Source organism: Mus caroli, chromosome 14, assembly GCF_900094665.2.
Source record: "Mus caroli chromosome 14, CAROLI_EIJ_v1.1, whole genome shotgun sequence".
Classification (NCBI taxonomy): Eukaryota; Metazoa; Chordata; class Mammalia; order Rodentia; family Muridae; genus Mus; species Mus caroli.
Genome location: NC_034583.1, coordinates 70,207,810 through 70,235,776, shown reverse-complemented (window position 1 = coordinate 70,235,776; position 27,967 = coordinate 70,207,810). Strand labels below are relative to the sequence as shown.

The window sequence follows — 27,967 nt, the reverse complement described above, 5'->3', positions numbered from 1 at the left end:
GAGATGTGAGTTTCTTTTATTAAAATGATTTCTATTAGAACTCTGTAGGCACATCTATACTTTATGAACATTTATTAAGATTTCCACACCTGTTTTTTTTTTTTTCTTGATCAAAGTCCACTTCATTTATATAACAAATAATTTATTTCACATTTATTTCACTGATTGAAGGCTTTCATCTAAAAATTCGGAAATGGCCTCTTCATCTGCTGATTGAAGCAATCTCTCAATTAGCTGATCCAGGCACTTCTCACCACGTAAAAATTCCTGATTGAAAAAGGGAGTTATTATGAAACTTGACTATACAGTTTGGATCTCAGGTGTTTCCCAAAAACCCATGTGGTAAACATTAGGCCTTTTGGAAAGTGGTAGAAACCTAAATGAGGCAGGCCTGATGGAAGGTGTGTCTCCGAATGGAACTGAAGGATGCTAATGGACTCCTTTCCATTTTACCTCCAGGATAGCGGGTAATTGGCTTCCTCTGCCACATGTTCCCACCAAGATGAACTGTGCGGTCATAGGCCCAAAACAGGGGGGCCAGGTAGTCATGGTGTGGTGCTTTGAATGAGAATAGGCCCCACAGGCGCATAAATTTGAATGTTTGGTTCCCAGTTGGTAGATTGTTTAAGATTAGGAGGTGTGGCCTTGGTGGAGGAAGTGTATCTCTAGGGATGGCCTTCGACGGTTCAAAAGCCTAAGCCAGACCAAGTTTTGTGTGTGCATGTGCTCTCTCTCTCTCCTCTCTCACCTCATCTTGCACATAAGATGTAAGCTCTGAGCCATTGTTCCAGCACCATGCCTGCCTGCTACCATGCTTTCCACTATTATGGTCCTGCATTTATCCTCAGAAACTGTAAGGAAGCCCCCAGTCAGATGCTTTTCTTTTATAAGTTGTCTTGGTCATGGTGTCTTCACAGGATTGGAACAGTGAGCCGCACAGTCTGAAAGCTTACGACTGTGAGATAAAGAAATCTCTTCTCTTCCCAGGTTGCTTTCTCAGGTATCTGTTACACTGATGGAGAGCAGACCAACATCCCTGATAGTCAAACAGAGAGCAGACAATGGTCTGTTCCTTCACAGTTATCACTAACAACAAAGGTTTGCTAATATTCTGGAACATTATCAACACAACTGCTAGTATATGGAGAGTCCCAGGTTTTAGTACTCTTTTTTTCTTAAATAAAACATAAAATAAATAAAATAAATCTAAAAGAGAAAACAGATTTCTACTTTAATTGCTTAAGTTACTATTCTACTTTGAAATGAAATTGATTGAAATACAAATTGTATTTGAAATCAATACAATGAAATCTGTGACATTGATCTTTCCAATGACTCTGGAGATAAGACATAGATATCTGAATGAGCTTTTGAAACCGACCAACTGCTTGTCTTCGAGAACCTTTGCTGAGTGTTTTTGTCACTAGTCTCTGTTAGCACACTATCTTTGAAAGGAAATGTTGCCTGTGACTTCTATCAGACAAAAAAAAAAAAAGAGTGTGTCTGCCTGCTTAAAAAAAAAATAGTGTAATCTAGTATACGAGAGGCAGAGGCAGGTGGATCTCTGAGTTCAAGGCTAGTCTGGTCTACAAAGCAAGTTGCACTCACTACACAGGAAAACCTGGGCTTGATTCTCAACACCCACAAGGTGACTCATCTGCAACTACAGTTCCAATGCCCTCCACCTTTCTGGGTACCAGGCATGCACATAGTATGCATACATACATACATACATACATACATACATACATACATACATATATACAGGTAAAACATCCATACACATAAAATAAATCTAAAAATTCTAATTGGAAAGCCAAGGGCTGTGATATGGCCACGCATGCATGAAGACCTGAGTGTAAATCCTTAGGTAAAAGAAATCATACTCACTCACACTCACACACATACACACACACACACACACACACAATCACAGAGCACACACATAACCACAGAGCAGGATGTGTGGTTAGACATAGGCAGATTTCCACGGTGTCTAGTCAATTGGTGAGCTCCTGGGACCTAGAAAAGACCTTGTCTCAAAAGGTGGAACTGAGGTAGACACATAACCCCGACCTCTGGCTTCTATCCATGTGAACATACATGTAAACAGCCACACAAATATGTCCAAGCACATGTGCGCATACAATAAGCAAAAAGGAAATTAAAAAAAAAAAACAACTCTGGAAGATGTAGAAATCTTGGATTTCCTTCCTATTTTGTTCCAAAGAGAGGAAGGAAAATTCGATCTTAGAATTCATATTTGGGGCTGGTGAGATGGCTCAGTGGGTAAGAGCACCCGACTGCTCTTCCGAAGGTCAGGAGTTCAAATCCCAGCAACCACATGGTGGCTCACAACCATCAGTAACAAGATCTGACTCCCTCTTCTGGAGTGTCTGAAGACAGCTACAGTGTACTTACATATAATAAATACATAAATCTAAAAAAAAAAAAGAATTCATATTTGGCTGGAGATGTGGCTCAGAAGAGCAGTGGCTGCTCTCCTAGAGAGAGGTCCTGAGTTCAATTCCCAGCAATCACACGGTGGCTCACAACCATCTGTAGTGGGATCGGATGCCCTCTTCTGTCATGCAGACATACAAGCAGACGGAGGACTCGTACATAAACAAAATTTAAAACGTTGCACACAACTAACCCATGCTATGCGCCTGCTTATAAAAGTCAACATACTTGGAGCTGCAATTAGTAGGGTACCGCCGCTTGGACTTCATTTTAGGAACTGACGTAAAAGGGATTCCACTCTTAACAGTAATCATAATACCTTTCAAATTCGTTTGGATCACCCAGGGGGTTGTGGTTATATAAAGATTAAAGAGTTCATATAAAGATTCCAGGATTGAACTCTCAGAAGCTAACAAGCTAGTGTCAGAGTGAGACGAGTAAGCAGACAGCATAGACAAATGCAGACAGTTAAAAAAAACAAAAACCTAAGGAGAAGGCAAGGGCCAGAAGGGCCTGCTAATAGGAAGGTGGCAGCTGGAAAAAACTGAGTTGGGAAGGAGGCATTTCAACTGAGCCTTTAAAAGAAATGGGTATTCCTTGAGCAGAGGGCATTTCACATGACTGAATGTGAGGAGAGACGGAGAGATGAAGTACAAGTGAGAGCTGCGGCCAGGGCCACGTTCCAATTGCCAGCCTGGGCTACAGAGTGAGAGAGATACTGTCTTAAAGAAGGGCAACAGCGCCAGCTTCAGGGGATCTCTAAGACCCCTGGGTGGTCTCCAGGAGCCGAAGCGCTGGGGCACCGGGGCTGTTGCTGTTCCCTGGGACCAAGACTGCGCCTCGGGAATAAATGAGTGTGGACATTCACATGGTGACTGTGCACTCTTCTCCTTGTGCTCCTGACCGACCTCTCCTTTGACTTCCCAAGCTGGGAAATGTGCCTTCTGACCTCTTCTCAGCAGTTCACAGAAGTGGCCACAGCTCTCTCTCTAGTTTAGAAATCTTGAGAGGCACTCCTTGGGGGCTACGGCTCGCTCAGCTGCCCGAGCCAAGCAAATCAATTGTCGTCAGGGTCACGATCATGCCCAGGTGCGGCTGCTCCATCAGGAATTATGTGAATGGAGTCAGAGGAAGCTGAAGTTTCTGAAAGGGGTGGAGAGCCGGGCAGAAGAGCCCCTATACGTTCACTTTCCTCCAGCCTACCCCTCTGTCAGCTGGCTGCCACTCTCCTGCCGAGGTCCTTATTCCTCCTCCAGTCTCTTCTGTAACATTTCTAAGTTACTCGATCCTGTCAGTCTCTGCTATCTTTTCTCCTGACCTGGCCACTGTGTGTTTTTTACTTTTTGGTTTGAGACAGGCCTTGTTATCAGGCTGCCCTCAAATTCATGGTGATTCTCTTCCCTCTCCTCGGAAGTGCTAAAAAAACAACTGAAAAAAATATGATCACTTGAAACAATATTGCTGTGTCTCTAGCTGCATATGAATCAGAAGATGGCCTAGTCGGCCATCAGTGGAAAGAGAGGCCCATTGGTCGTGCAAACTTTAAGTGCCTCAGTACAGGGGAACGCCAGGGCCAAGAAGTGGGAGTGGGTGGGTAGGAGAGTGGGTGGGGGAGCATGTGGGGGACTTTTGGGATAGCATTGGAAATGTAATTGTAATAAATACCCAATAAAAAATATATGGAAAAAAAAAGAAACACTATTGCTAAATATGTTTGCTTACTATTGTGTTTTATCTAAGGAAGGAGAAGTTAAACATTTGCTCCCTCCACCAGGTTGGTGGCTCTCCCTTGTAACCCAAGGAATCAGAACCTGAGGCAAGAGCTTTACTCTGAGTTCTGGGGCAGCCTGGGCTACAAGAGTAAGCCCCTATCTAAAACAAACAAACACAAGAACAGCAGATGAACCCTTAAAAAGGCCTAGCCATTCCAGTAAGAAAGGATTAAAGGTGGGGAGGTGTGTGGAGGGAGCCATTGGTGAAGCAACCTGCAGCAACATTTAGGGCTAAGAGCAGCTTCTACCTGACTTATGTGTCTTGTGTGTGTGTCACGGCGCGTGTGTGATCACAAGACAACTTGCATTGGTTTCTCGCCTTCCCTATTAAGAATGTGCTCCTAGTCAGTGAGCCATCTCTCCAGCCCCCTGACTATGTTTCTAATGAAGCAAAGATACATAAAGCAGAGTCAGCACCATTACCTTAATGTCACGAACTTCATACGCTATCCTGTGGTCAGTGACTCTATCCTGGGTGAAATTATATGTCCGAATTCTCTCCGACTGGGCTCTTGTTCCCACCTGTACCATAACAAGAAGAAATTTGTATTTTTAATTTTAAAATTAAAAATTATAACATTTATAAAATCTTAATAAATCCTTATACTTGATTTACCTGCTTGAAGGGATTAAATATCTATTTTTAAAAAACCTTATATCCACAGACCAAGACAAGAACAGGTAGAAGAATATTTTAAGACAGGTTAGGGTTGGGAAAGGAACTTTGCGGGAGAGTGCATGCTAACCCAGCAAAGGCTCCATCCCCAGCCCACCACACAAACAACCAAACACCCATTGAGAGTAGATCTGTGAAATAAGAATAAACTCCTCATTGATGTTTCAAGTTCCTTTTGTTTTTAACATTTAAAATTCTTCCTGTCCTTCCTTTTTAGAGGCTTTCATTTTTAAAAATATACTGTGTCATCGTATAGCCTCATTCACAGCAACTCTCCAGTCTCAGCCTCCCAACTACAGGCACCACAGATGTGAGGCCCACGCCTGGCATGTTCCTTTTTCCTCCAGGTAGGAAACCCTGACATTGGGCAATTTCACAAACTCTTCAGGGAGCTTCCGGTGCTAGGCTTGCTGCAGACCACTGTGGGAGAGAGTGCTTTCCGTCCAGTCGGTCGTCGGCATGTTCTGACTTTGCATTTCTACTGTCACCTTCACATACACTTCTACAAAACTACAGTTGTATGTTTCCACTTCTGTGAAGGGCCTTGCTTCATCTTCCTAAGGCATTTTTCTGAGCTTTCTGCTGTGGGTCCTTCTTGTCTGCTAAGAGCACGAGCTTATTAAACTCAGCATTCCAGGTCTCCCTTAACATTCCCAGCATTACTTCTGAGAACCACATGGACACTTACAAGGCCTCGTGTTAGATCATGCCAGTTTCTATGTTACCCAGCTCATCTGAAGGGATGCCCTTCCCTACCATGTCTTTGCTGCCCTAGCCCAGTCACTGAAATATGTGCTCTGACTCCTTCAAACTTACAACTTGGAATGTTACCACATGCGATGGTTACTGGCATGCTTAGTCCACTCCTGCCCCTAACAATAGTCCCCCCACAGCACTCTCTCAATTGCTTCATTTTTAAGATTAAAGAAACACATTTTTGGATCTTTCCTTCCCTCTCCACCTTCCCCCAAACTCTCTTGTTCTTTCTCCATATCCTCACCACATAGCCCAGGTTGATCTGCAACTAGCCATCCTCTAGCCTCAGCTTCCCCAATATTGACTCATTTTCTTAAAGCCTGAGAGAAACAAATTTGATGTAACCAAACATCTGATCAGGAGAATTTGAAAAGTTACAGATTTCTAAACTCAGTCATAGACATAATGAACAAGGGACTGTGCGTGCTGAAACAGTCTCTCGGCTACCCCTTCTGCCAAGCTGGGTTTGGAAAGCATCATATTAGGACGCCAGTCTAGACCAGTTGGATCAGAATCCAGTCTGCGAAACTTTCTGGGTGACTAGGGAACCAGGGTTGAATACTGGGCACTAGATAAAGACCACTGTATGACTGACTCATGAAAAAGTTTCCAAACAGTAGGAACTGCTACTAAACAGCTCACAGGCAAACAAGGTAGTTAGAGGTCTTTCTGACCACACAAATGAGACTAATACACAATCTATCCCTTCACTTCTATCGTAATGAGGGCAACGAAATCTAGAAAGACAAACAGGGAAAGGGTTCCTATCATGATGATTACAGGATTAATATTTAAAAGATTGTTGTTGTTTTTCAAGACAGGTCTTCTCTGGGTAATAGTGTTGGCTGTCCTGGAACTCACTTTGATCAGGCTGCTCTTGAACTCAAAGATCTGCCTGCCTCTACCTCCAGAGTGCTGGGATTAAAGGCATGTGTCACTACAGTCTAATATATTTTATATATATAACATAGGTTTTTGAAATAGGGTCTCACTAGGTAGACAAGCCTTGACCCAGCTTCCTTGGCCTCCTGAGTGCTGAGATTAAAAATCTAAGCTACCGCATCCAGCTTTGCATACTATATTTAATACTATTGTTGAAGTCTCTAGCCCTGACTTGGTTCTCTGGCATTACTTCTTAGAAATAACTATAGTCATTTTGCTTCAGGCCTGCCAACCATCCCATATTGTTGATACAAAACCAAAGCAGACACAGAAAATTGGTTCCGAGCAAGGTCAACCTGACCACATATCTGTTCTGCTAGAGGCTTGTAATATTTTGAGAGCTGCTCTCCTTAGAAAATTCCCCAGCTGCAGCCTTCACTCAAGGCCAAGCAAGATAGGGGTCAGGTTGAACCATTGTGTCTAAATTACTAAAGAAACATGAAAAAAAGACAGCCCACCCTATAGCCCACCCCATACCTGCGTTTGAGCTCTTTGTGGCTTTTCTGGGTTTTGCCTTTAAAAGCTGGTCCTGAAAATGTTCGGGTTGTAGCTTCAGCTCCCACAGTCTGAACTATGGTCCATCAGTCTTGGGGTGTGTGTTCAATAAACTATCCCTGTCTGATTGAGATCAGTGTTCGTATGATTTGTGGGGTGACTCCTGGACCCCCCAAAACTATAAATATATATTGAGCAAAATTCAAGAAGTACCGAAGGGCAGGAAATGCAAAGGCAGTCTCCCTCTTACTCCTCATCCCCAGTCTCCAACAGCAACCTCCCTCCCTTCCTTCAGGAAGGCCACAGTCTCCAGCAGCAACCTCCCTCCCTTCCTTCAGGAAGGCCACTTAAGCGCGATTCACACGGAGTTGTAATAAAAACCTTTAAGTATCTAAAATCTTCAAATTTCAAGAGAAATTATTTTGTCTTAAAACCAAATCTCCTGCCGGGCACAGTGGCTCACACCTTTAATCCCAGATCTTGGGAGGCAGAGTTCGAGGCCAGCTGAGTCTAGTTCCAGACCAGCCGGGGCTACATAGAGAAAACCTGTCAGGGGAAAAAAAATCAAAACCAAACCAAAACAAAACAAAACAACCAATTTTAGTTTAAGACAGTTAAAACATAAACACTGCAGGGAAATAAGTAGGAAATACTTCTGTTTATTCATTTACTCACTTACTCCTTTGGAAACTGGCATGCCTGAATGCAATCAATAGCCCCTTAGGATACCTGCACTTAAATATTCCTTGCTTACCAAAACAGCACGTGTCCCCTGTTCTAAGACACTTCTGTTCATGTAAGGACAGGCACTGCATTTGTGCATAACATGACTTTCCTACAGCATTGCAACTGCTCCATTTGTCTTACCTGCAGTTTTCTAGCATTCTGCTGCTGACACCTGTCTTTCTCGATTATCTGTTGGTAGAGTCTGGCTCTCAACACTCGCAAAGCTATTTCTTTATTTTTCAGCTGTGATCGTTCTTGTTGGCACTCTACTACCAGGCCTGAAAGACAAGCAGAAGCTAACTGTTACCTATCATTCCACGGGCCCAATAAAGAAGAAAAGAGGAACATTTTACTTATTGTTTGTTTGTGTGTGAGTAGCCCTGGCTGGCCTTGAACTCACAGTCTGCCTCTGCCTCAGGAGTTCTGGAATTAAAGGCAAGGGGCACCATACCTAGCTGAAGAATATCATAAGGTGAAAGAGTAATCAGGAAATTTGACAAAAGACAAGCAACAGTTTAGATTTAGCACAATTTAGAAATTGTTGGTTGGTAATAGCTCTAGGTGCCTACTTAGATTCTGACGTCTGAATGAGATAGTTCACCATTTTCTTTTCTTTTTTCAGGGTACTCACTATGTAGTCTTATCTGATCCAGGCTCACTATGTATACTAGGCTGGCCTATAACCCGCAGAGAACTGCCTGCCTCTGCCTCCCAACTAAGTGAGGGGTTAAAAATGTGTGTCCATGGGGCTGGAGAGATGGCTCAGTGGTTAAGAGCACTGATTGCTCTTCCAGAGGTCCTGAGTTCAATTCCCAGGAACCACATGGTGGCTCACAACCATCTGTAATGGAATCTGACGCCCTCTTCTGGTGTGTCTGAAGACAGCTACAATGTACTCATATAAATAAATAAAACTTAAAAAAAAAATCTCTGAGCATTTCCTCTCTGATTTTTGCTCATCCAGGTATTTTCCCAAGAACAATCTGCTACCATCCTCTATGGAGTGCTGACCCAGCCTTGGTCCTACACAGGGAGCATGTGGCCTTTCCTCTTTCAGTCACAAATACACAAAAGGAGAGCTGATGTTGACAGTACGCCTTTTTGTAAGTCCGGGGATGTAGCTCAGTGACAGAGCATCTGCCAAGCTAGCAGGAGCGACGAAGCCTGGGCTTCCATCCTCAGCTGTAGCCATATTGTTCTGTGCCTGCCAGCTATTTCACATTGTTGCTGTAGCATGCCTGCCAGTCACTGCCACATAGGAGTGACTTGGCTCAAGGACAGGCTGACCACACACCCTGTTTTGTTCTATTTGTTCTGAATGTTCTATATAAGGTTTGCTAATCTTAAGAAACCTCACAGAGCTTCACATAGAAACCATCAAATCAAAGGTGAAGTGTATCTGTACCCAGTTAATGCTACTCAGTTGATCCTAGCGGTGGCAGAGCTCCTTGCTACCTACCCCAATGTTCTGGGTTCCCGAATGAAAGATGCATACACACAGCCTTTATATTATGTGCCTGAAACAGCTCAATGGCTGGACCACTTCCTAACCTCCACATGGCCAATCCATTCCCCTCCAATATTCCTGAGTTATTACTTATATTAACTATAAGTAATAACTATATTCCATCTTTGCTGCCGTCTTGGAGCATGCTCCCCTGGCTCCTGCATGGCTGCAATGCTCTCTGTCCGCACCTCTCAGGTGTGGTGTCTGTCCTCTCTGTCCGCACCTCTCAGGTGTGGTGTCCCTCCTCTCCTGTCCCAGCATGGAGGATCATTCTCTTCTTTCTTCAGTCTCTTGTCCAGGAATCCTAAAAGTCCTGCCTCTGTCTCCATGTCCAGCCACTGGCCGCCAGCAACTTTATTTACCAATCAAAACCAACCGGGGGCAGGGTTCCCTCAGTGTCTTACATGTAGACGTGCAGATTCTTGTGCAATTTTGGAGACCCAGATTAACATAATACAAGCAGCATTAGACCAAACCCACAACAGTCAGTATGAACTGTTAGGTCTAAAATGGCTTGAGTAAGAGCTGACCACTGGGCATCCCTTTCCATACCTATGTATGAGCTCTCGATGGTTTTTGTGGCTGATACTGAAGAATGTTATTAATAAGCCAAAAAGTTATGATTATAATACTCATGCTCTGAATCTCAGTGTTCTGAGGTTCCCTGCTCCCCACGCATCCACCACCTCCCTTATCTTACTCTGGACCAGTCAGCCTAAAGGTTACCTGATAATACTTTGCCTAGTAAGCCAACAGCTCCCCACTCCCTTGCCCTTTAAACCTTTGAACCTGGTTTTCTTGTAAAAAGTCTACTCTGAGAGCAGACTAGAACTGCAATTAGTCTCTTTTGTTCTTTTTTAAGTCCTGGCTATCCAGCATTATGGTGTGTGCACAATAAATTATTCTTGCTTAACTGAGATCAGTGTTTGGGTTGAATGTTGATTTCTGAACACCAACGAGTATTACTTCCACCACCCAACTCTGTACCACCAATAAAAAAGACAGGTGCACTGCCCATGTGGTCAGAGGCCTTTGCTTTAGAGGTGGATGGGAGATACCTGACGTAGGTGCTAAGACCTGCACTCCAGAATGTGATCTTAACTTTACTGCAGCTATTTCTCCAGTCCTGGCTTAACATTTGACAGTGCCTGCTGCTCAGTCATAGGAGTTTGAATCCTAGTAGCCATAGAACGAGTCAGGTATCTTCACAAACACTTATAAAGACGGCTCTTTGGGGACAAACTGCTTCTGGCTTTCAGGTATGCAGAGACTTGCACACATGCAAACATTCACACAGACATACACACAGACACAGACACACACAATTTTTTTTTTAGCAATTTAAAAAGAAATGAAAAAGGAAAAGAAAAAGAAAAAGAAAACTTGTTTGAGTCTGAAAGGCGGTGCTAATGCACCACATAGTAAGTTGGCAGTGACAGCAGTGACAGTCTGCATAGATATAACAGCTGTCCTATAAAACCTTACTGCCTACTGAGACTTATCTTTTCCATCATTTATAATTTTCACCTAGCAATAAAACTGTGTAATGATACATTCCTCAGAGAGTATCACTGTTATGAAACAACGTATGTAAAATCACCTTAATGAATTAAAAAAAAAAAGACTGTATAATTTATCAAGGTGACCAAGTGCCCTGGTATTCGGGACACCATTAATGCAGCAGAGCCTCATGGCACTGGCAGTTCATCTACAAGATAAAAAGGATCCACAGCAATGGTGTGTCTGGGCTGTCTCTCTGTTCCCCTTGGAGCTGGACTGGAAGACCACTCCTGGAACCACAGCGGTCTGTCCAGTACATCCAAGCATCTTTCCTGCACAGATAGGCTTACCACCTGCATCCTTCAAAAGGGGAACTGTTTCCAAACAGAAGGAGAACCCAGACACCACTGGCACATCAGATCCACAGTGTCATTGCCATCTGTAAAAGCTTTGTGCAAAGAACTGCAAACTACCACAGGACCACACCCTCTGAGTGTTAGCTAGTTAGAAAGCTGTGGATGTTTGAATGAGAATGGCCCCCACCAACTCAGATATTTGAATGCTGGGTCCTCAGTTGGCGGAACTGTTTGGAAAGGATTAGGAGGTGTGGCCTGATCAGGGAGGCTTGTGACTGGGGGTGGGCTTGAGCATTTCAAAGCCCACACCATTCAGTTAGCTCTCTCTGCCTTGTGCTTGTAGATCAAGAAGCAAGCTGTCAGCCACTGCTCGCAGCACCATCCCTGCCACAGTGGTCATGGACTCGAACCCTCTGGAACCGTGAGCCCCAGATCAAATGTTTCCTTTTATAAGCCAAAGTCTTGCTCACCTGTGGGGATGTGGACAAGCCTCACGGCACTGTCTGTGGTGTTAACATGCTGCCCCCCTGCTCCTTTGGCTCGAAATGTGTCTACTCGCAGATCCTTGGGATCCACTTTCACATCTACCTAGGGCAAAGAAAATATAGTGTGAGTAAATTCACAATGCCACAAACACTTTAGTCTGAGATTTTTCAAATATACTAAACTATTTAAGGAAACCATGAATTAAAAAAAAATTAAAAATAAAATACCAAAGAACCTACTTCTACCCACACCCCACCCTCAGCTGAGTCAGGGTTTCTTTGTATAATTCTGGCTGTCCAGGACCTCACTCTATAAGTCAGGCTGGTCTCAAACTCAAAGAACCCAAAGATCCACCTGCCTCTGCTTCCAGAGTGCTGGGATTAAAGGCCTGTGCTTCTACCACCCAGCTAAATAAACAGCCAATTTCAATAAGATACTATTTTATTTTGGGGGAGCAATGAGGCTTGAACTTAGGGCAGTATGCATGCTACTTTTGAATTTCACCCCACTTAAAGGATGCAGTTTGTGAGCATGGACTTAGAGTGGTATGAGATCAATGAATTATGTAATCTTTGAAGAGTTTCACCATTGATTATCTCATTGATTATCTAGACCAGAAAGATGTCTATAATGCACATCATTGATTCCCATTGTCACCAGATCCCCTATTAGAAACTCACTAAGACACGTGAGACACGTGAACTGCTCCACATTCTCCTATTCCTGACCACAGTCAGGCAGGGTGACTTTCTACCTTCTTGTTTCAGCTCTCACCCAGACAAGCACAGGATGGATAGGGTGGGAGGGGCACGGCAGTGTAGGACAAAGGAGCTTTGACTTGGGGTTAGCTATACAGTGAAGCAGCCTAAGGCTAATCACTTCTTCTGAGACTTGTTTTTTCTCTTATAAGGCAAAGAAAAAAAATCTACAGGTGGGTTGTTTTGAGATTTAAGACTACAATCTACATGAGCTATGTATATGCATATGAATGGGTGAATTCTGAGCTACTGAGTAAATCCTTATCCACTGCTCCAAAGGTTAAGTGGTCTCTCTCCCCGCCCCCCTCCCCACTGTGTGTGTTTGTGTGTGCGTTTATTGGTAGGTCATATTTTAACTCCTTGAATTTTATTTGAAAAGGGAATCTGGGGCTGGAGAGATGGCTCAGAGGTTAAGGGCACTGGCTGCTCTTCCCAAGGCCCTGAGTTCAATTCCCAGCAACCACATGGTGCCTCACGACCATCTATAAAGGAATCTGATGCCCTTTTCTGGAATGCAGATGTACACGCAGACAGAACAAACAAATAAATGAACTAACCCTGTCCTGGGGAAGTTACCTCATCTGGCTGTGGAAGGACAATCACAGACATTGTTCCCGTGTGAATGCGCTGCATCCGTGATGACAGGCCCACCTCCGGGATGCGCTGAACTCGATGGATTCCACCTTCATACTTCAAATGCTTATAGACACTGTCACCGGAAATCCGGGCAGCTGCATGATGTAGTCCACCTAGGGAAAAAGACTCAGAAATACTAATGGAATCTACTTTGAAAAATAACTAACCTTAATCTAAGGCCTGTCTGTCAGTTATAGAACATGACATGGAAACCGAAAACATATAAGCTATATTATCCCAATACAGAATATAGTAATAGGTAAAATAAAACAAGTCAAGAATATTACTTATGGTCATCTCTGGGGAGGTGTGAATAGTGCATTTTATGTTTTACTTCTTGTACTATTTATTTATTTATTTATCTATTTATTTATTTAGAGATAGGGTCCTGCTATGTAGTCCAGGCTGGCCTTGAACTCACAATTCTGTTTCAACCTCTTGAATGCTGGGATTTGAGATACAGCTGCAGGTAACATCTGGCTTGTACTTTTTGGATTCTAACGTTTCTATAAAGAAATTTTACTTTATAATGATAAGAAAAATACCACTTAAGAAAAAAGGAATACTGGGACATTTTCTGCATTGAATTATCTGTAAATTTTTAGGCAAATACATGCCGTGCATCAGAAAAGGCTCAATAACACAATTTCATACTTTTGAATATCGTTTAGCCTTTCTGAGTTTCAAGAACTAAAAGTTAATTCTTATCCGTGGTGTGGAAAGATTGTTACATACACACACACAAAAAATCTTAGTGGTTGGGCTTTAGCTTTTTATCTAATAGTCTTTTACAAACATTCTTGTGATATAAGAAGTTATACAGCAGCCAATGAGATGTCTTAGCAGAAAAAGGCACTTCCTGTCACGCCTGATGACCTGAATTCTAAGTTCTGAAAGTTGTCCTCTGACTGGTACATGGGCCCCATAATGCGCCCCTCCTCCCAATAAATGAATAAGTAAATGCAAGAGAGGTAAACCACTCCATGGATATACAGAGATTCAAATGTGTAATTCAGTAACTGCCTGCCCCCCCTACCCCACCCCGTTCCTCCCCCAGGTCCCTTTCAGTCACAATCCTTCCCCTTCCCTATGAGGGCCCTAGTCTAAGTTCTGTTGCTGTGATAAGACACTCTGAAAGAAAAACAGCTTAGGGGAAAAGGGTTCACTTTAGCTCATAACTCCACATCACAGTCCATCATCGCAGGGAAGTTTAGGTAGGAACCTGAAGTAGCTGATTATATCTACAGTCAAGCAGAGAGAGAAATGAACACATACATGCCCACCATTCAGCTAGATTTCTCCATTCTTCTACAGTCCAAGGCCTAAAACTAGGGGATGGTGCTACCCACCTTCAGGCTGGGTCTTCAGACATCAGCTAAGGCACTCAAGATAATCACCTACACACAAGCCTATAGGCCGGTCTAGTCTAGACAGTCCCTCATTGAGACTTTCCTACTAGATGATCCTAGGATGCATCAGGTTGACACACTCGGCAATACAGTGAGTTGGCACATGGTCGCAGTCACCTTTACTACCTTCTTTGTCATAGCTCTATTTGCCTGAAAGTCCTCCTTACACGTCACAGAGTAGACGTTTGTGTTTAAAAGCAGTTAACAGCTCAGTAGCAAAGCTTTGCCATGCAAAAGGTCTTCAGTTCAACGTCCATCCCTCCCAGCCCCAGGGGATATGTCCTTTGAGTCTCTTAATCCCCAGGTTCTTCACTCATTTCTCCAATTCCTATACATTACTGAGGAACTACCTGGATGTTGACCTACAGAAGTCCCAGTAGTAGTCCGGTTTTGCCGACTGCATACTCGTGTGTGTGTGTGTGTGTGTGTGTGTGTGTGTGTGTGTGTGTGTGTGCGCGTGTGCACATGTGTATTATTTTTATTTTTTGAATTGTATGTACAGTGGTATTTTGTCTACATGTATTTTTGTGTGTCAGATCCCCTGGAACTGGATCCAGTTATAGACAGTTGTGAGCTGCTATGTGGGTGTTGGGAATTGAACCCAGGTCTTCTGGAAGAACAGCCAGTGCCCTTCACTGCTGCGCTATCTTTCCAGCCCGACTGCATACTCTTGCTGCAAGCCAACCTGTTTGGTGCTGAGATTTGGCAGTGGGGTCCAGAGACTACATCAAACATCAGCCGAGCCCTTGGCAAGATTACAGGAAGCATGTGATGTCTGATATCTCTCCTTTAATAGTAAGATGGGGTCAATTATCTGACCCAGTTGGTATATGCACTTGCTGTCAAGCCTGATGATGTGAGTTGAATGCCTGGGACCCACATGGTATAAGGAGAAAACTGACTTGCAAGTTGTCCTCTGACCCTCACATGCTCAGTACAGCACACATGCACCCCCCTCTGCAAACACAAGGTCCTGACAGCTTCTTATTAAGTTCAATGCATTAGTAAGGGTTATAAAACAGTCTTATTGATTCCTTTTTTAAATTTTTTTATTTTTTGGTTTTTCGAGACAGGGTTTCTCTATATAGCCCTGGCTGTCCTGGAACTCACTTTGTAGACCAGGCTGGCCTCAAACTCAGAAATCCTCCTGCCTCTGCCTCCCGAGTGCTGGGATCAAAGGCGTGCGCCACCACGCCCGGCTCCTTTTTTTTTGGGGGGGGGGGGTTCCTTTTTTTTTAAACTCATCAGTTAAAATAGATTATTTATAAAGATACATCTGCCAGGTCTGGTGGCGCATGCCTTTAACACCAACACTTGGGAGGCAGAGGCAGGTGGATTTCTGAGTCAAAGGTCAACCTAGTCTATATAGGGAGTTCCAGGCCAGCCAAAGCTACATAGTACGACCTTATTTTAAAAAATAAAGAATAACAACAATAACAAAAACATAAACAAAAGATACACCTGAAAAAAAAAAAAAGATACACCTGTCTTTCCCTGTCTACACCTTGATTAGTCACTGGCACAGTCCCACAGGAAAGGCCAAGTGCTTGACTGGGTCCTTTACTAGTCTTGCCAACATAAGAGTACTTTTAAAAATTACAATGAGGGCTGGAGAGATGGTTCAGTGGTTAAGAGCACTGCCTCTTCTCCCAGAGGTCCTGAGTTCAATTCCCAGCACCCTCATGGTGGCTCCCAACCATCTGTAATGGGATCTGATGCCCTCTTCTGGTGAGCAGTTGCACTAGCATTCATATATATAAAATGAATAAATCTTATAAAAAATTACACTGAATTAGGTCCCTTTAACCATCTGAAAGTAATCAATTATTTTTAAACAATCAATAATGTATGTATAGAGAGTGATCATGCAAAGAGACTGATGTGGAGGTCAGAGGAACCCTTCCAGCAGTAGGTTCTCTCTAACTACCTCAGGCCTCCAGGCCTGTGCAGCCAGGGACTTAACCAGATGAAGAAGCTGATATGCATTAGTAGACAGATATAAAAAAATGAGGGCTGGTGAGATGGCTCAGTGGGTAAGAGCACCCGACTGCTCTTCCGAAGGTCCATAGTTCAAATCCCAGCAACCACATGGTGGCTCACAGCCATCCGTAACGAGATCTGGCGCCCTCTTCTGGAGTATCTGAAGATAGCTACAGTGAACTTACATATAATAAATAAATAAATCTTTAAAAAAAAAAAATGAAATGGTTGCATTTCATGCATTAACGTCATACTATAAAAAATACCCAAAAACTAAAACAGAGTGAAGCCACGACATTTAAATTTCCTATCTCAACTTTACACTTTTTAAAATTATTCCCCTTGCCAGGAGTGGTGGCACACACATTTAATCCCAGCACTCCAGAGGGACAGGCAATTCAATCTTTGTGAATTTGAGGCCAGCCTGGTCTACATAGTGAGTTCTAGGATAGGCAGGACTATATAGTGAGAACTTAAAAAATAAAAATGAAAGAAAGAAGGAAGAGTGGAAAGAAAGAAAGAAAGAAAGAAAGGAAGAAAGAAAGGAAGGAAGGAAGAAAATACAAACATTTGAATTTATATAAACTGGAGAATCCTACAACTTTCCTGTATAAATTAATAGAGGCAGTATCAGACTGACTGAGTTTCAATCAAATCCCTTTCTTCCTAGCTATAATAAGCAGCTAGCTAGCTTACATAACTCGCCCATGCTTTGGTTCCTTTATTTGTTAACCACCACTATCCCTACCACCACCATCTTTGTCTATGGCACTACACAGATAAAAGAGGAGCTTTTCATTCTGATGATCTGACCAGTGCATATAAAGAAGTATGGAGCCGGGCGTGGTGGCGCACGCCTTTGATCCCAGCACTCGGGAGGCAGAGGCAGGTGGATTTCTGAGTTCGAGGCCAGCCTGGTCTACAAAGTGAGTTCCAGGACAGCCAGGGCTATACAGAGAAACCCTGTCTCGAAAAACCAAAAAAAAAAAAAAAAGAAGTATGACACATTCTTCAGTTTATCCACTTATCAAGAGACTTTTGCAGGGGGAAACAGAAGCATATTTAGAGCAATAAATACAATGTTGACATTGAGCTGAGAAACTGAGATCATCCACTGGCCACCTGGACCAATGTGCCAGCATCTGGAAGGAAAGGCTAACAAAGATCCCTGCTACCTACATTTCAAAAGATGGCTGAAGAGCTGATATCCCCTAGGGAAAGGGAGTAAAGGTCTACCGCTGGCCTGGCCAGTCGGAACCAACCACAGTTTACTAATGCCACATGCTGAGTTCCCTCTGCGGTCTACCTAACTAATCCTTTTACCCCACTTTGATTTTCTAGTTTATTGTTAATTACCCCTCTGTCTATCACAGTGTAGTACTATGTTACCCAGCAGACAGAACTTATAGGTCATCTTTTGACTGTATTTTATTAGTACTATTAGTTTTAAAATTTAAAAAGCTTACGTGTGTGGGTGTTTTGCTTGCATGTCTGTCTGTACACTGCATGCATGCCTGGTGCCCTCAGAGGCCAGAAGAGGCCTGGGACTGGGGTTACAGATGGCTTTGAGGTGTGAATCGTCATTAGGTGCTGAGAGTGGAGCCTGATCCTCCGGAAGAGGGACTATTGCCCTAACCAGTGACCCCATCTCTCCAGCCCCTGCTATAAGATTGGGTTTTGGTTTTGGTTTTTGTACACTTTCCAAGTTTTAATTTTTTTCATTATTTATCCTCTATTTATTGAGATAGGATCTCATTTTGTAGCTCTACCTAAGCTAGAATTGAATCTACAGAGACCAGACTAGCTTCAAACTCAGAGCTTTGTCTGCCTCTGCCTCCATATGCTTACCATAATCGGCTGGTGTATAATTCAGCAGCTCAAATTTCCAGTGCTTATAGTATGAATAATTCTGGTACATATCAAATATTTCCCGGGTAAATTGTTGGCAGATATCACCTATAAGAAAATACCCAAACTATTTAGTAAGCACAAATGTTAACGAGCACCAACCATCCTTAGGCGAGAGCACCCAGGAAATGAGCATGTCCTAAACTAAACACATGCAGTGGGCTTCTCAAGGGACAGCGACGTCAACTCAGGGTAAACTTCAGTGTCCAAAACTCTTTTACAGTACATTGGCTCTCTGACCTCCAGTAGTTCTTCCAGATGTCACTTCTAGAATAACGTCACTCCGATCACACTTCTCCTTAGGCACTAAACGCTCCAAGAGCTGGAAGAGAAGGAAAATGCAGTCGCTGGTGTGTTTATTTTTCTTGGTATATTATTACTTGAAATTAAACCAAAGCCCTTAAGACAGTTTTATTTTAAAGTCAGTAATTAACAAAACCATGTAATTCCCCAAAGAGATAAGCCTTAAAACCATGTCCTGAGAAATCTAATTAGATGGTCAGTTCACATGACAATGACGTTATTTATCTGAGCATTTTCTGCAATGTTATCACATTATCTTAATTTCCTACAATGAAGTTAATTATGATCAAAGTCAAGACTTCCATTCAACTTTGTTCAGATTTTGCCTCTTAAATAAGATTAGCTCTACACAGTGGCATCTTTCATCTGATGAATGAAGCAAGTCTTTGAAATTCTTCATTTGCTCCAAATGACTTTTGACATATAATTATAGACTCTTCCTTGCTATAAATGATGGTCAGCACTATACCATACCTTGCATTCTTGGTGAGGTCATTCTGTCTAAAGACTATGTTAAGGGGACGCAAAGTAAGATTCAAATAGCTTCTCTCATGTGACAGAAAAAAAAAAGGGTGGGGGGTTTCTAGGTTCCTAATAAAGCTTTCTTCTTAGGAAGAATAGGAAACAACCTCCCGATCACTAAAAGGTCTTTCAAATCAAACTAAATACAGACATGTTCTGCCGACCCTCCTCTCTCCTGCCACTTCTCTGAAACACTGCAGTTGGCAGGAGGCGGGAGAGAAAGCTGGAGTGAGTGTCGGACAGGTTTTGCCTTTGGTGCGAAAGGTGACATCTCTTTTCATCCTTCTATATCCTCAAAAGCTCCTCCTTAAATCCCACAGTAAGAAAGCTGAAGAGACAGTGATGGTCACAACAGAAAGAAACATGGTACATAGTGAGTGCTATGGTCTTCGTCGTCTTTAAAAAGAAGCCACCTACTGAACTAAAAGAGATGTGGAATTTGCTCTTCCATACCTAGATTGCCAGCTAAAGCTGACATCCTATCATGAAGCCTGAGAGTCCCCAGCATGCCAGACTCATTAGTTCTAATTAAAGACCTGCAGTGATCAGCTGCCTCTACCCTTAGGATTCATCCCATCATATTCAGCACGCACGTTTTCAATCTAATACAATCACCATGAACTACCAGTCCCTTCTCACTCTTAAAACCATCTGACTTGTCCTCATGGTGACTATATTTCCTTTGAAAGTTTTACTCTTTTTTTTTCCTGTTTTTTTAAGACAGGGTTTCTCTGTGTAGCCCTGGTTGTCCTGGACTCACTCTGTAGACTAGGCTGGCCTTGAACTCAGAAATCTGCCTGCCTCTGCCCCCCAAGTACTGGGATTAAAGGTGTGTGCCACCAGTGCCCCGCTAAAGTTTTACTCATTTATTTTTATTTGTGTGTGGTGGTCCTCACTGCACACACACACACACCATGGGGAGGTCAGAGGACAACTGAAGGGAACTAGTTCTCTCCTGTTGCCTTGTGTGACACATCGGAACTCAGGTTGTAGGACAGGGCTGTATAGCATCACCTCTATCAGGGAGCCATCTCCCTGGTCCCCTAACTTTCCTTACTACAGAGTCATGTCCTCTTGTCTACCAAGTCAATAGATTCAGCTATGGTTTTTCCTTCCTCTGGAGTCCCACTCGTTGACATCTCAATTTCTCTTCCAATTATCCTTCAACAAAGTGTCCTAAGGATAGCTTAATGACTTGTTGTGATAAAAGAACTGTCAGGGCAGTTATCTTGAACATCAAAGCATATTCTAGGAAGAATCCTAGTCCTTCATGGTAGCACGATTGAGATCGGCCTCCTGCCTGGAACATACCTCACTATACAGTCTGTGGATCTTCTGATCAATGATTTGCCTTTCTTCTGACACAAGTTCTTGCAACTGCTTTTCGTCTTGTTTATTTAGACCTAAAATCAGCAACAGGGATAATAGTTAATTCTTTAAAATTCTTACAGACCAAGCTTTAAGTAACTACCTTATTGATGTCTACAAAGTTTTTAGTTTGAGACAGAGTCTCACTATGCAGTCCAGGTTAGCCTTGACCTCCTTGCCTTCCAGTCTCCATCTCCTAAGGCCCTGTCAGTGGGGGGACCTGAGAATGCTGTAGCTGGTGGAGAAACAAGTGGTAAGAGGTGAGAAGGAAGCCCTGTTCAGGCTTCCTGCTCCAATTTAGCCAGGCTGGCTCCAACTCCTGGAGTCCACCACCAGGCCAGTGTATTTTAGACATAATTAAGTACAGTACCACTCTGGAAAAAAGTTTCCTGGCTACAGTTATCCCCATCCTATGTACACAATAAAGCTTCAGGTGTGACTACATTGATGTGGTCTCTACCAGGAAGATGGGTTCTATAGCTTAAGGGTCTAGGATCTGGTGTGGTCTCTGACTGAGATAGCATGGAGGTCACCAGGCTGTAAAGTGCAGGTGACACATATACTCTCTCACATTACTCCCTTGGATGGAAGAGGAACCATCATTTCTGTATTCCTGTATGTAGAACAACAGCACTCAGTAAATTAAAACCTAGGATAATATCAAGTCTCCTAGACTCTAAACCTCTAGGTAAGGACCGTGAAGAGCCTGGACTCTTAGCAGACCCTGAGTAATTGAAACTCGAGTGAATGTATAGTCCTCTTCTTACCAGATCTGAGCTTATTATCTGTAGGCTTTTAAAAAGACAAGAGTTCACGGGGGGTGGGGGTGGGGGGTGGGGGGGGTGGGCGCACTCCTTTAATCCCAGCACTTGGGAGGCAGAGGCAGGTGGATTTCTGAGTTCGAGGCCAGCCTGGTCTACAAAATGAGTTCAGCCAGGGCTACACAGAAAAACCTTGTCTCAAAAAAACAAAACAAACAAACAAAACGACAGAGTTCAACGTTTAATTAAGTCCACACTTATATACACATACACACCCTTTACCTACTTTTACACAATGACTCTAAGTCTTCAACGGCTTGCTCGGCCTCCTGAATTTCTTGGTAAACAGCCGCAAGTGGTGCCAACTGAGCATGCCTTCTGTGTAAGGCCCTTCGGTCTCCTTCATTCTCAGAGATACCCTGCAGACGCTGGTCAAGGGTCTGGTACTCTTTGTTCAGGTCTTCCATATACTTCTGTAGGGCTTTGTGTTTCCTTGTGCCTGGATGGCGGTAGCCCCTGGACCAACTCTTGTTTAAGAGCTGATAGAGAACACAAGTCTTCTTTTGTCTAAAATTCCACGGCCTTGCATCAAGGCTTGTCTGTCGGAACTGCTGACAAGAAAGGAAGATGTGTCTCTGGGGGCACGCTCGGAGAAATGGATTCCGCAAAAGCCAAATACACAGGTGATGACTCATCTCAGCAGCTGTAATGTAAGATAAAACAGTTGAGAAAAGCAATTCTAAAGATATATGGAGTTTCAGAGAAACCTTTAGTTCACAGCCTCATTTAGCTCCAATGATGGTCAATAACTCAGAGATACACACACACACAGAGTGAGAGAGATATATACATATATGTACATATATATGTGTGTATATATGTGTGTATGTATATATATATATATATATATATATATATACATAGATACATACACACACATATTTATATATATAATTTATTGATTTAGAGACAGAGTCCCATTATTTATCTCCGGCTACCCTAGAACTCACGCCTGTTTGTTTGTTTGTTTGTTTGTTTGCTTCTTTCTCCCTTTCTCTTCCTTCCTTCCTTCTTCCTTTTTTTTTTTGAGACAGGGTTTCATTGTGTAGCCCTGGGTATCCTGGAACTCACTCTGTAGATCAGGCTACCTTCAAACTCAAAGAGATCCTCCTGTCTCTCCTTATCCACGTGCTGGGATTAAAGGTGAGCACCTCCACCGCCTGGCTAATACAATTGATATAAAGAAAACTGATACTTGAAAGCTGTCTACCTGCACACCCCCACAGGCACACAAAATAATTTTGTCGGAAAAAAAAAAGCACTTTATATATACAACTAAGGCAAGTGTGTAGGAGTATAATTAACAAATACAACAGTAGAATGGGTTAAGGCAGTTCTAACTTTGAGTATACAAATATACACTTAAAAGCTTAAAAGGTCTAATCCCAGCACTTGGGAGGTAGAGGCAGACAGATATCTGTGAGTTCAAGGCCACCCTGGTCTACAAAGCAAGTCCAGGGCAGCCAGGGCTTAGACAGCGAAATCTGTCTCGAGAAACAAACAAACAAACAAACAAACAAGCAAACAACAATAAAATAATAACGTATCTTTAGGTGGTTCATAGTCATATATTTATGAAGTTCAAGGAAAATATTAACATTTCATCTGCTATCTAGTTTAATTGACAAAAGTGTCTTCCTATATAGCTCAGGCTGACTTCAAACTGGAGGCCTCCTGCTTCAGCCTTCCAAATGCTGAATCACAAATGTACATCAACATGTCTGGATAAATTTAAATCAGCAATTTTATTGTATTTATTAACTTATTTTTTTAATTATTATTACTATTAATATAGAAAGTGTGAGAAACACGGTGTATATTGTGTGTCTCTGTGTGTGCATGAGAGAGAGAGGGAAAGAGAGAGAAGAGAGAGAGAGAGAGAGAGAGAGAGAGAGAGATTAGGGATTGTCACCTGGCCTTACATATGCTAAGCAAGCACTTTGTTTTGTTTATTTCAGGGCATTCAGAAGCCAGAAACAGTTAGGTAACTTCATCATAAGTATTCACTCACTGGCTGGAGGCAGAGTTTGTATCATAACAGCTTGTCTGTTCCAAGGTCAGGACTTCTCATTCTCCACCTTGGGATCACTTCTTGAGGATGCTTCTCTTTTAGCCCAATCTAAAGGAAGAGATCCTCAGATATTAAAAGACCAACTTAACACACCAGGAGGACCTGGTAGTGAGAAAATAAAAAGGTCAATGATGATATTTTAAAACTGAAAAAAAACCAAACAGATTACAAAACAGTATAATCTCTGTTGTTGTTATTGTTGTTTTAAAACTATGCTGTATGGGAAAAAGCAGATTAATATGCTGTCTTAGTTACTCTTCTATTGCTATGAGGAGACACCATGACCAAGGCAACTTACAAAAAGAAGCACGTAACTGAGGGCTTGCTCTCAGTTTTAGGTTTGTCCGTGGACATCGTGGTGGTGAGTGTGGTAACAGGCAGACAGGCTTGGTGCTGGGAACAGTAGCTGAGAGCTCACCTCTGATCTCTAAGTTGCGGGCAGAGACTGGGCCTGGCATGTGCTCTTGAAACCTCAAAGCCACTCTTGTGGCACATGCCCTCCAACAAGGCCACATCTCCTAATCCTTCCCAAACAGTTCCACTAACTGGGAACTAAACACTCAAATATACGAGCCTATGGTCTCATCCAAACCATCACACATATTTTAAAAGAAGACAAAAGAAATCCATCCAAATGGCACTTGCTGCTCTTGCAGAGGACCAAGGCCAACACCTGCACAGTGGGTCACAAGTTGTCCCTAACTCCAGTTCCAGGAGACTGATCTGACACATCCTCTTCTTGCTTCCTGGGCATCAAGCATACATATGATATACATTCATATATACATACATACATACATACATGCAGTTAGTTACCCACACACATACAAAAATATTTTTTAAAAAATGACAGATTAGGTGAAATGGGGTATTTACAATAATTATCTGTTCTTCCTTCAGATAAGGGCAAGATAGGGAAAATGCTTTTCCTCCTGATATTAAAAACGGAAATAAGGGTCAAAATTTAGCAGAATGGCTTGGGGATGTAGTTCAGTGGCCCAACATGCTCAAGGCCTATCTATGGTTTGATCCTTAGCACAACAAATTACAAGAAGCAGCCTTTATTACAACTGTTGTTTGTTGCTGTGCCTGGCAACAAATTCATATATAAGCCCCTTTGGTCTTGCTAAATCCAACTTAGCATTATCATTTTAAAAACTAAGTATTGCCTGGCGGTGGTGGCGCATGCCTTTAATCCCAGCACTTGGGAGGCAGAGGCAGGCGGATTTCTGAGTTTGAGGCCAGCCTGGTCTACAAAGTGAGTTCCAGGACANAAAAAAAAAAAAAAAAAAAAAAAAAAAAAACCCAAAAAAAAACTAAGTATTCAGGAGATTCAGCATATACTGGGTTCTATTAATAAATTTCACGTAAAAAATCAAAAGCTAGCTGAAATTTGGACTGTGAAAGGATTTGCGAATGCCCAGCAGCCACAGATTTAATACTCCAGAAGTGCATCTTTATATCTAACCTTGAGTACATCGGGAGTGTTCATATGACGGTGGAAAGAAGAAAAGGATGGAAGATTTTAGTAATGCTAGCTCTGGCTAAATTTTCCAGTTTAGGAGTAGCCGTGGAATGAGTAACTAGCTAAACCTAGAAAGAGCAAGCCTTCAACATCACCCCCACAGCCCAATATTATTCGACATTTTAAAAGCAATTCTCAGTTTCTGGTGTGTTAAAAGTGACAGTAAACGGGCACCAGGCGTAGAATGTGAAAATCATGTTGTGTAAGTCAGTATTATGGATTCTATACGGAAGTAACACCAGTGGGCAGTGGGAAATTTTTAAAAAGCTCTCTTACGGCCAAGAAAGAATTGTGAATACCTAGGTAAAAGAAGAAAATTGACGTTCTCGTTTCTTACTGATAACTGAGCCTTCTGTGCCCCGCAACATTTCAGCTCAAGGTACTGCAAGCATGATCAGTTCCAGGCTACTGCTTCCGGGTTACGGTTTGTTCCTGGGTCCTCCTCCACTTTGCAGAGAAATGGTCCTTAGGTGTCCGTAACGGTAAACAAGAATGAAATGACGAAGCGGGGAGGATACTGCTCTGGAAGGACCACGCGTGGAACGGATTTGGAGCTGACTCCCGGGTGCCGCGACGTCCAAAGGGAGCGGATCGCCCTCTCCTAGTGCCCTAACCAAGGAATCCTGGGAGTTGTAGTTTACCCTTCCCCAGGCTTTCTTGTTCCCACCCCAAGACCCTTTACTCCATCTTTCTTCCTAAACTTAGGGTTTTCAGATACTTATAAACCTAGAAGCGAACCTTTTTCCTAATTTACACATCAAATTCTACAATATGTGATAGGTGAAATCTCAAGAATTTCTTTACGTGTTACCAACCCTTGAAGCAGTAGTTTCTAAGTTACTCATTTGTTTTGTTTTGTTTCAGAGTGCAGGAGGTTAAGGCTAGAGACTCATGCATGCTAAGACAAGAGCTCTACCATTGAGCTATATCCACAGACTTGGGGGTTTGTTTTTTAAATGGGACCTCCCTCCCCCCAATCATTAACAATTTTAGAGAGGCGTGGAGGCACACGCCTTTAATCCCAGCACTTGGGAGGCAGAGGCAGGCGAATTTCAGAGTTCGAGGCCAGCCTGGTCTACAAAATGAGTTCCAGGACAGCTAGGGCTACACAGAGAAACCCTGTCTCGAAAAAACAAACAAACAAACAAACAAAAAACCCAAACAAACAAAAACAATTTTAGGAGATTCTGAATTGTTAATTGTTACACTTTCAGCCAGTATTGTTTAAAACAGTGACTAAAGAAAACTATAAATTTGTATTAAAAAAAATCATAACAGGACCCAAAAAATAGGTAACTATATCTATGAATTAGAATTTTTAAAGATAGTGTTGTTTACATGTGTACTTAAGAGACACAAGACCCTATCTCAAAAACAAACAAACAAACAAAAAGGGAGGGGGAGTAAAAATGGTGGAAAGAGAGAAAAAGATAGAAACCAACATACAACAAAATAATATTTAACATTTACTAGTATGCACTTCAAGGTAGTTACTTCTGCCTACTATATACTAGTCACTAGTTTAAATGCTTTAAACCTATTAGTTCATATAGTTCTATAATACTTTTTTTTTCTTTTGTTTGGTTTTTCGAGACAGGGTTTCTCTGTATAGCCCTGGCTGTCCTGGAACTCACTTTGTAGACCAGGCTGACCTCGAACTCAGAAATCTGCCTGCCCCTGCCTCCCAAGTGCTGGGATTAAAGGCATGTGCCACCACGCCCGGCTCTATAATAATCTTAAAAACCCATTTGCAGAAGAGAAAACTAAAGCACAATGCATCTAAGGAGGCAAGCATGATGGCTCACACCTGAAATCCGACCACGCAGGAGCTGAGACAGGAGGCTAGTGGCCATCCTGGGCTACAGAGTACCAGACCTACCTGGGCAATGGTGAGTCCCTGTCTCTAAAGACTCAGGCCCACTTGAATACATAAAAAACTTAAGAATTCCTGCCAGGAATTGTGAGGCAGGTCACATTTGGGAAGTAGAGGCAGGAGACTCAGAAGTCTATATAGTTAGTTTAAGGCCACCACGAAATGTGTCTCTCAAAAAACAAAATTAGGGGCTGGAGACATGGCTCACATGTTGAGAGCACTTACTGGTCTTCCAGGGGACCTGAGTTCAGTTCCCAGGACCCACAGTAGGTTGTTTACAACAGCATCTAAGTCCAGCTCCAGAGGATCCAATGTCTTGTGCCTCCATAAGCATCCATACGCACATGCACACATTCACACAGACACACACACAGAATTCAAAAATAATAAAAATATTAATTTTAGTGTGTTTGCACACTCAAATGGAAGTCAGAGAAAAACCTGTGAGAGTCAGTTAGAAAAATTGCCATACAAAAGAGACATGTAAGCAGAAAGCAGCCACCTATAAGCTAACAGGCAAAACTCACCTTGTTGTTTAAGACGAGGACTTCCTGGTCTCCAGACCATGAGAAATTTGAACCACCAGCCTATGGTATTTTGTTATGAAAGCTTGACTAGACTGGTGAATATGTAGAACATTTTTTTAAAAGATTTATTTATTATATGTACCTACATTGTCACTGTCTTCAGACACTCCAGAAGAGGGCATCGGATCCCATTACAGATGGTTGTGAGCCACCATGTGGTTACTGGGATTTGAACTCAGGACCTCTGGAAGAGCAGTCAGTGCTCTTAACCGCTGAGCCATCTCTCCAGCCCTATGTAGAACATTTTTAAAATATAAATTAATCTTTATGTACTCCACATTATCTCTCAATATAAAAAGAATCCTGAAGCCAAATTATATTTAGTTTTAAGTACAGTGCTTGATTTGCCAACTTTTTTTTTATTACATATTTTCCTCAATTACATTTCCAATGCTATCCCAAAAGTCCCACATACCGCCCCCCACTTCCCTACCCTCCCATTCCCATTCTTTTGGCCCTGGCATTCCCCTATATTGGGGCATATAAAGTTTGCAAGTCCAATGGGCCTCTCTTTCCAGTGATGGCCG

General features: G+C 42.6%; 1 protein-coding gene across 3 annotated transcripts; it reads right to left on the bottom strand.

The window, feature by feature from the left end:
- Mtrf1 (mitochondrial translation release factor 1) lies at positions 1-25,586 on the bottom strand. Of its 3 annotated transcripts, none has more exons than XM_021182046.2 (11): positions 25,318-25,586; positions 23,396-23,503; positions 21,611-22,027; positions 20,507-20,598; positions 18,611-18,692; positions 18,311-18,418; positions 13,014-13,186; positions 11,664-11,781; positions 7,972-8,108; positions 4,659-4,757; positions 1-267 (listed from the first exon to the last, which is right to left on the bottom strand). In XM_021182046.2, exons 2-11 carry the CDS (start codon positions 23,418-23,420, stop codon positions 154-156), a joined length of 1,365 nt encoding a protein of 454 aa, XP_021037705.1. In that variant the 5' UTR covers positions 23,421-23,503; positions 25,318-25,586; the 3' UTR covers positions 1-153. The 3 variants fall into 3 exon arrangements, with proteins under 3 accessions (XP_021037705.1, XP_021037704.1, XP_021037706.1); XM_021182045.2 differs by having other exon boundaries at positions 25,280-25,571; XM_021182047.2 differs by lacking the exon at positions 18,311-18,418 and having other exon boundaries at positions 25,280-25,571.
- Positions 25,587-27,967: the final 2,381 nt, after the last annotated feature.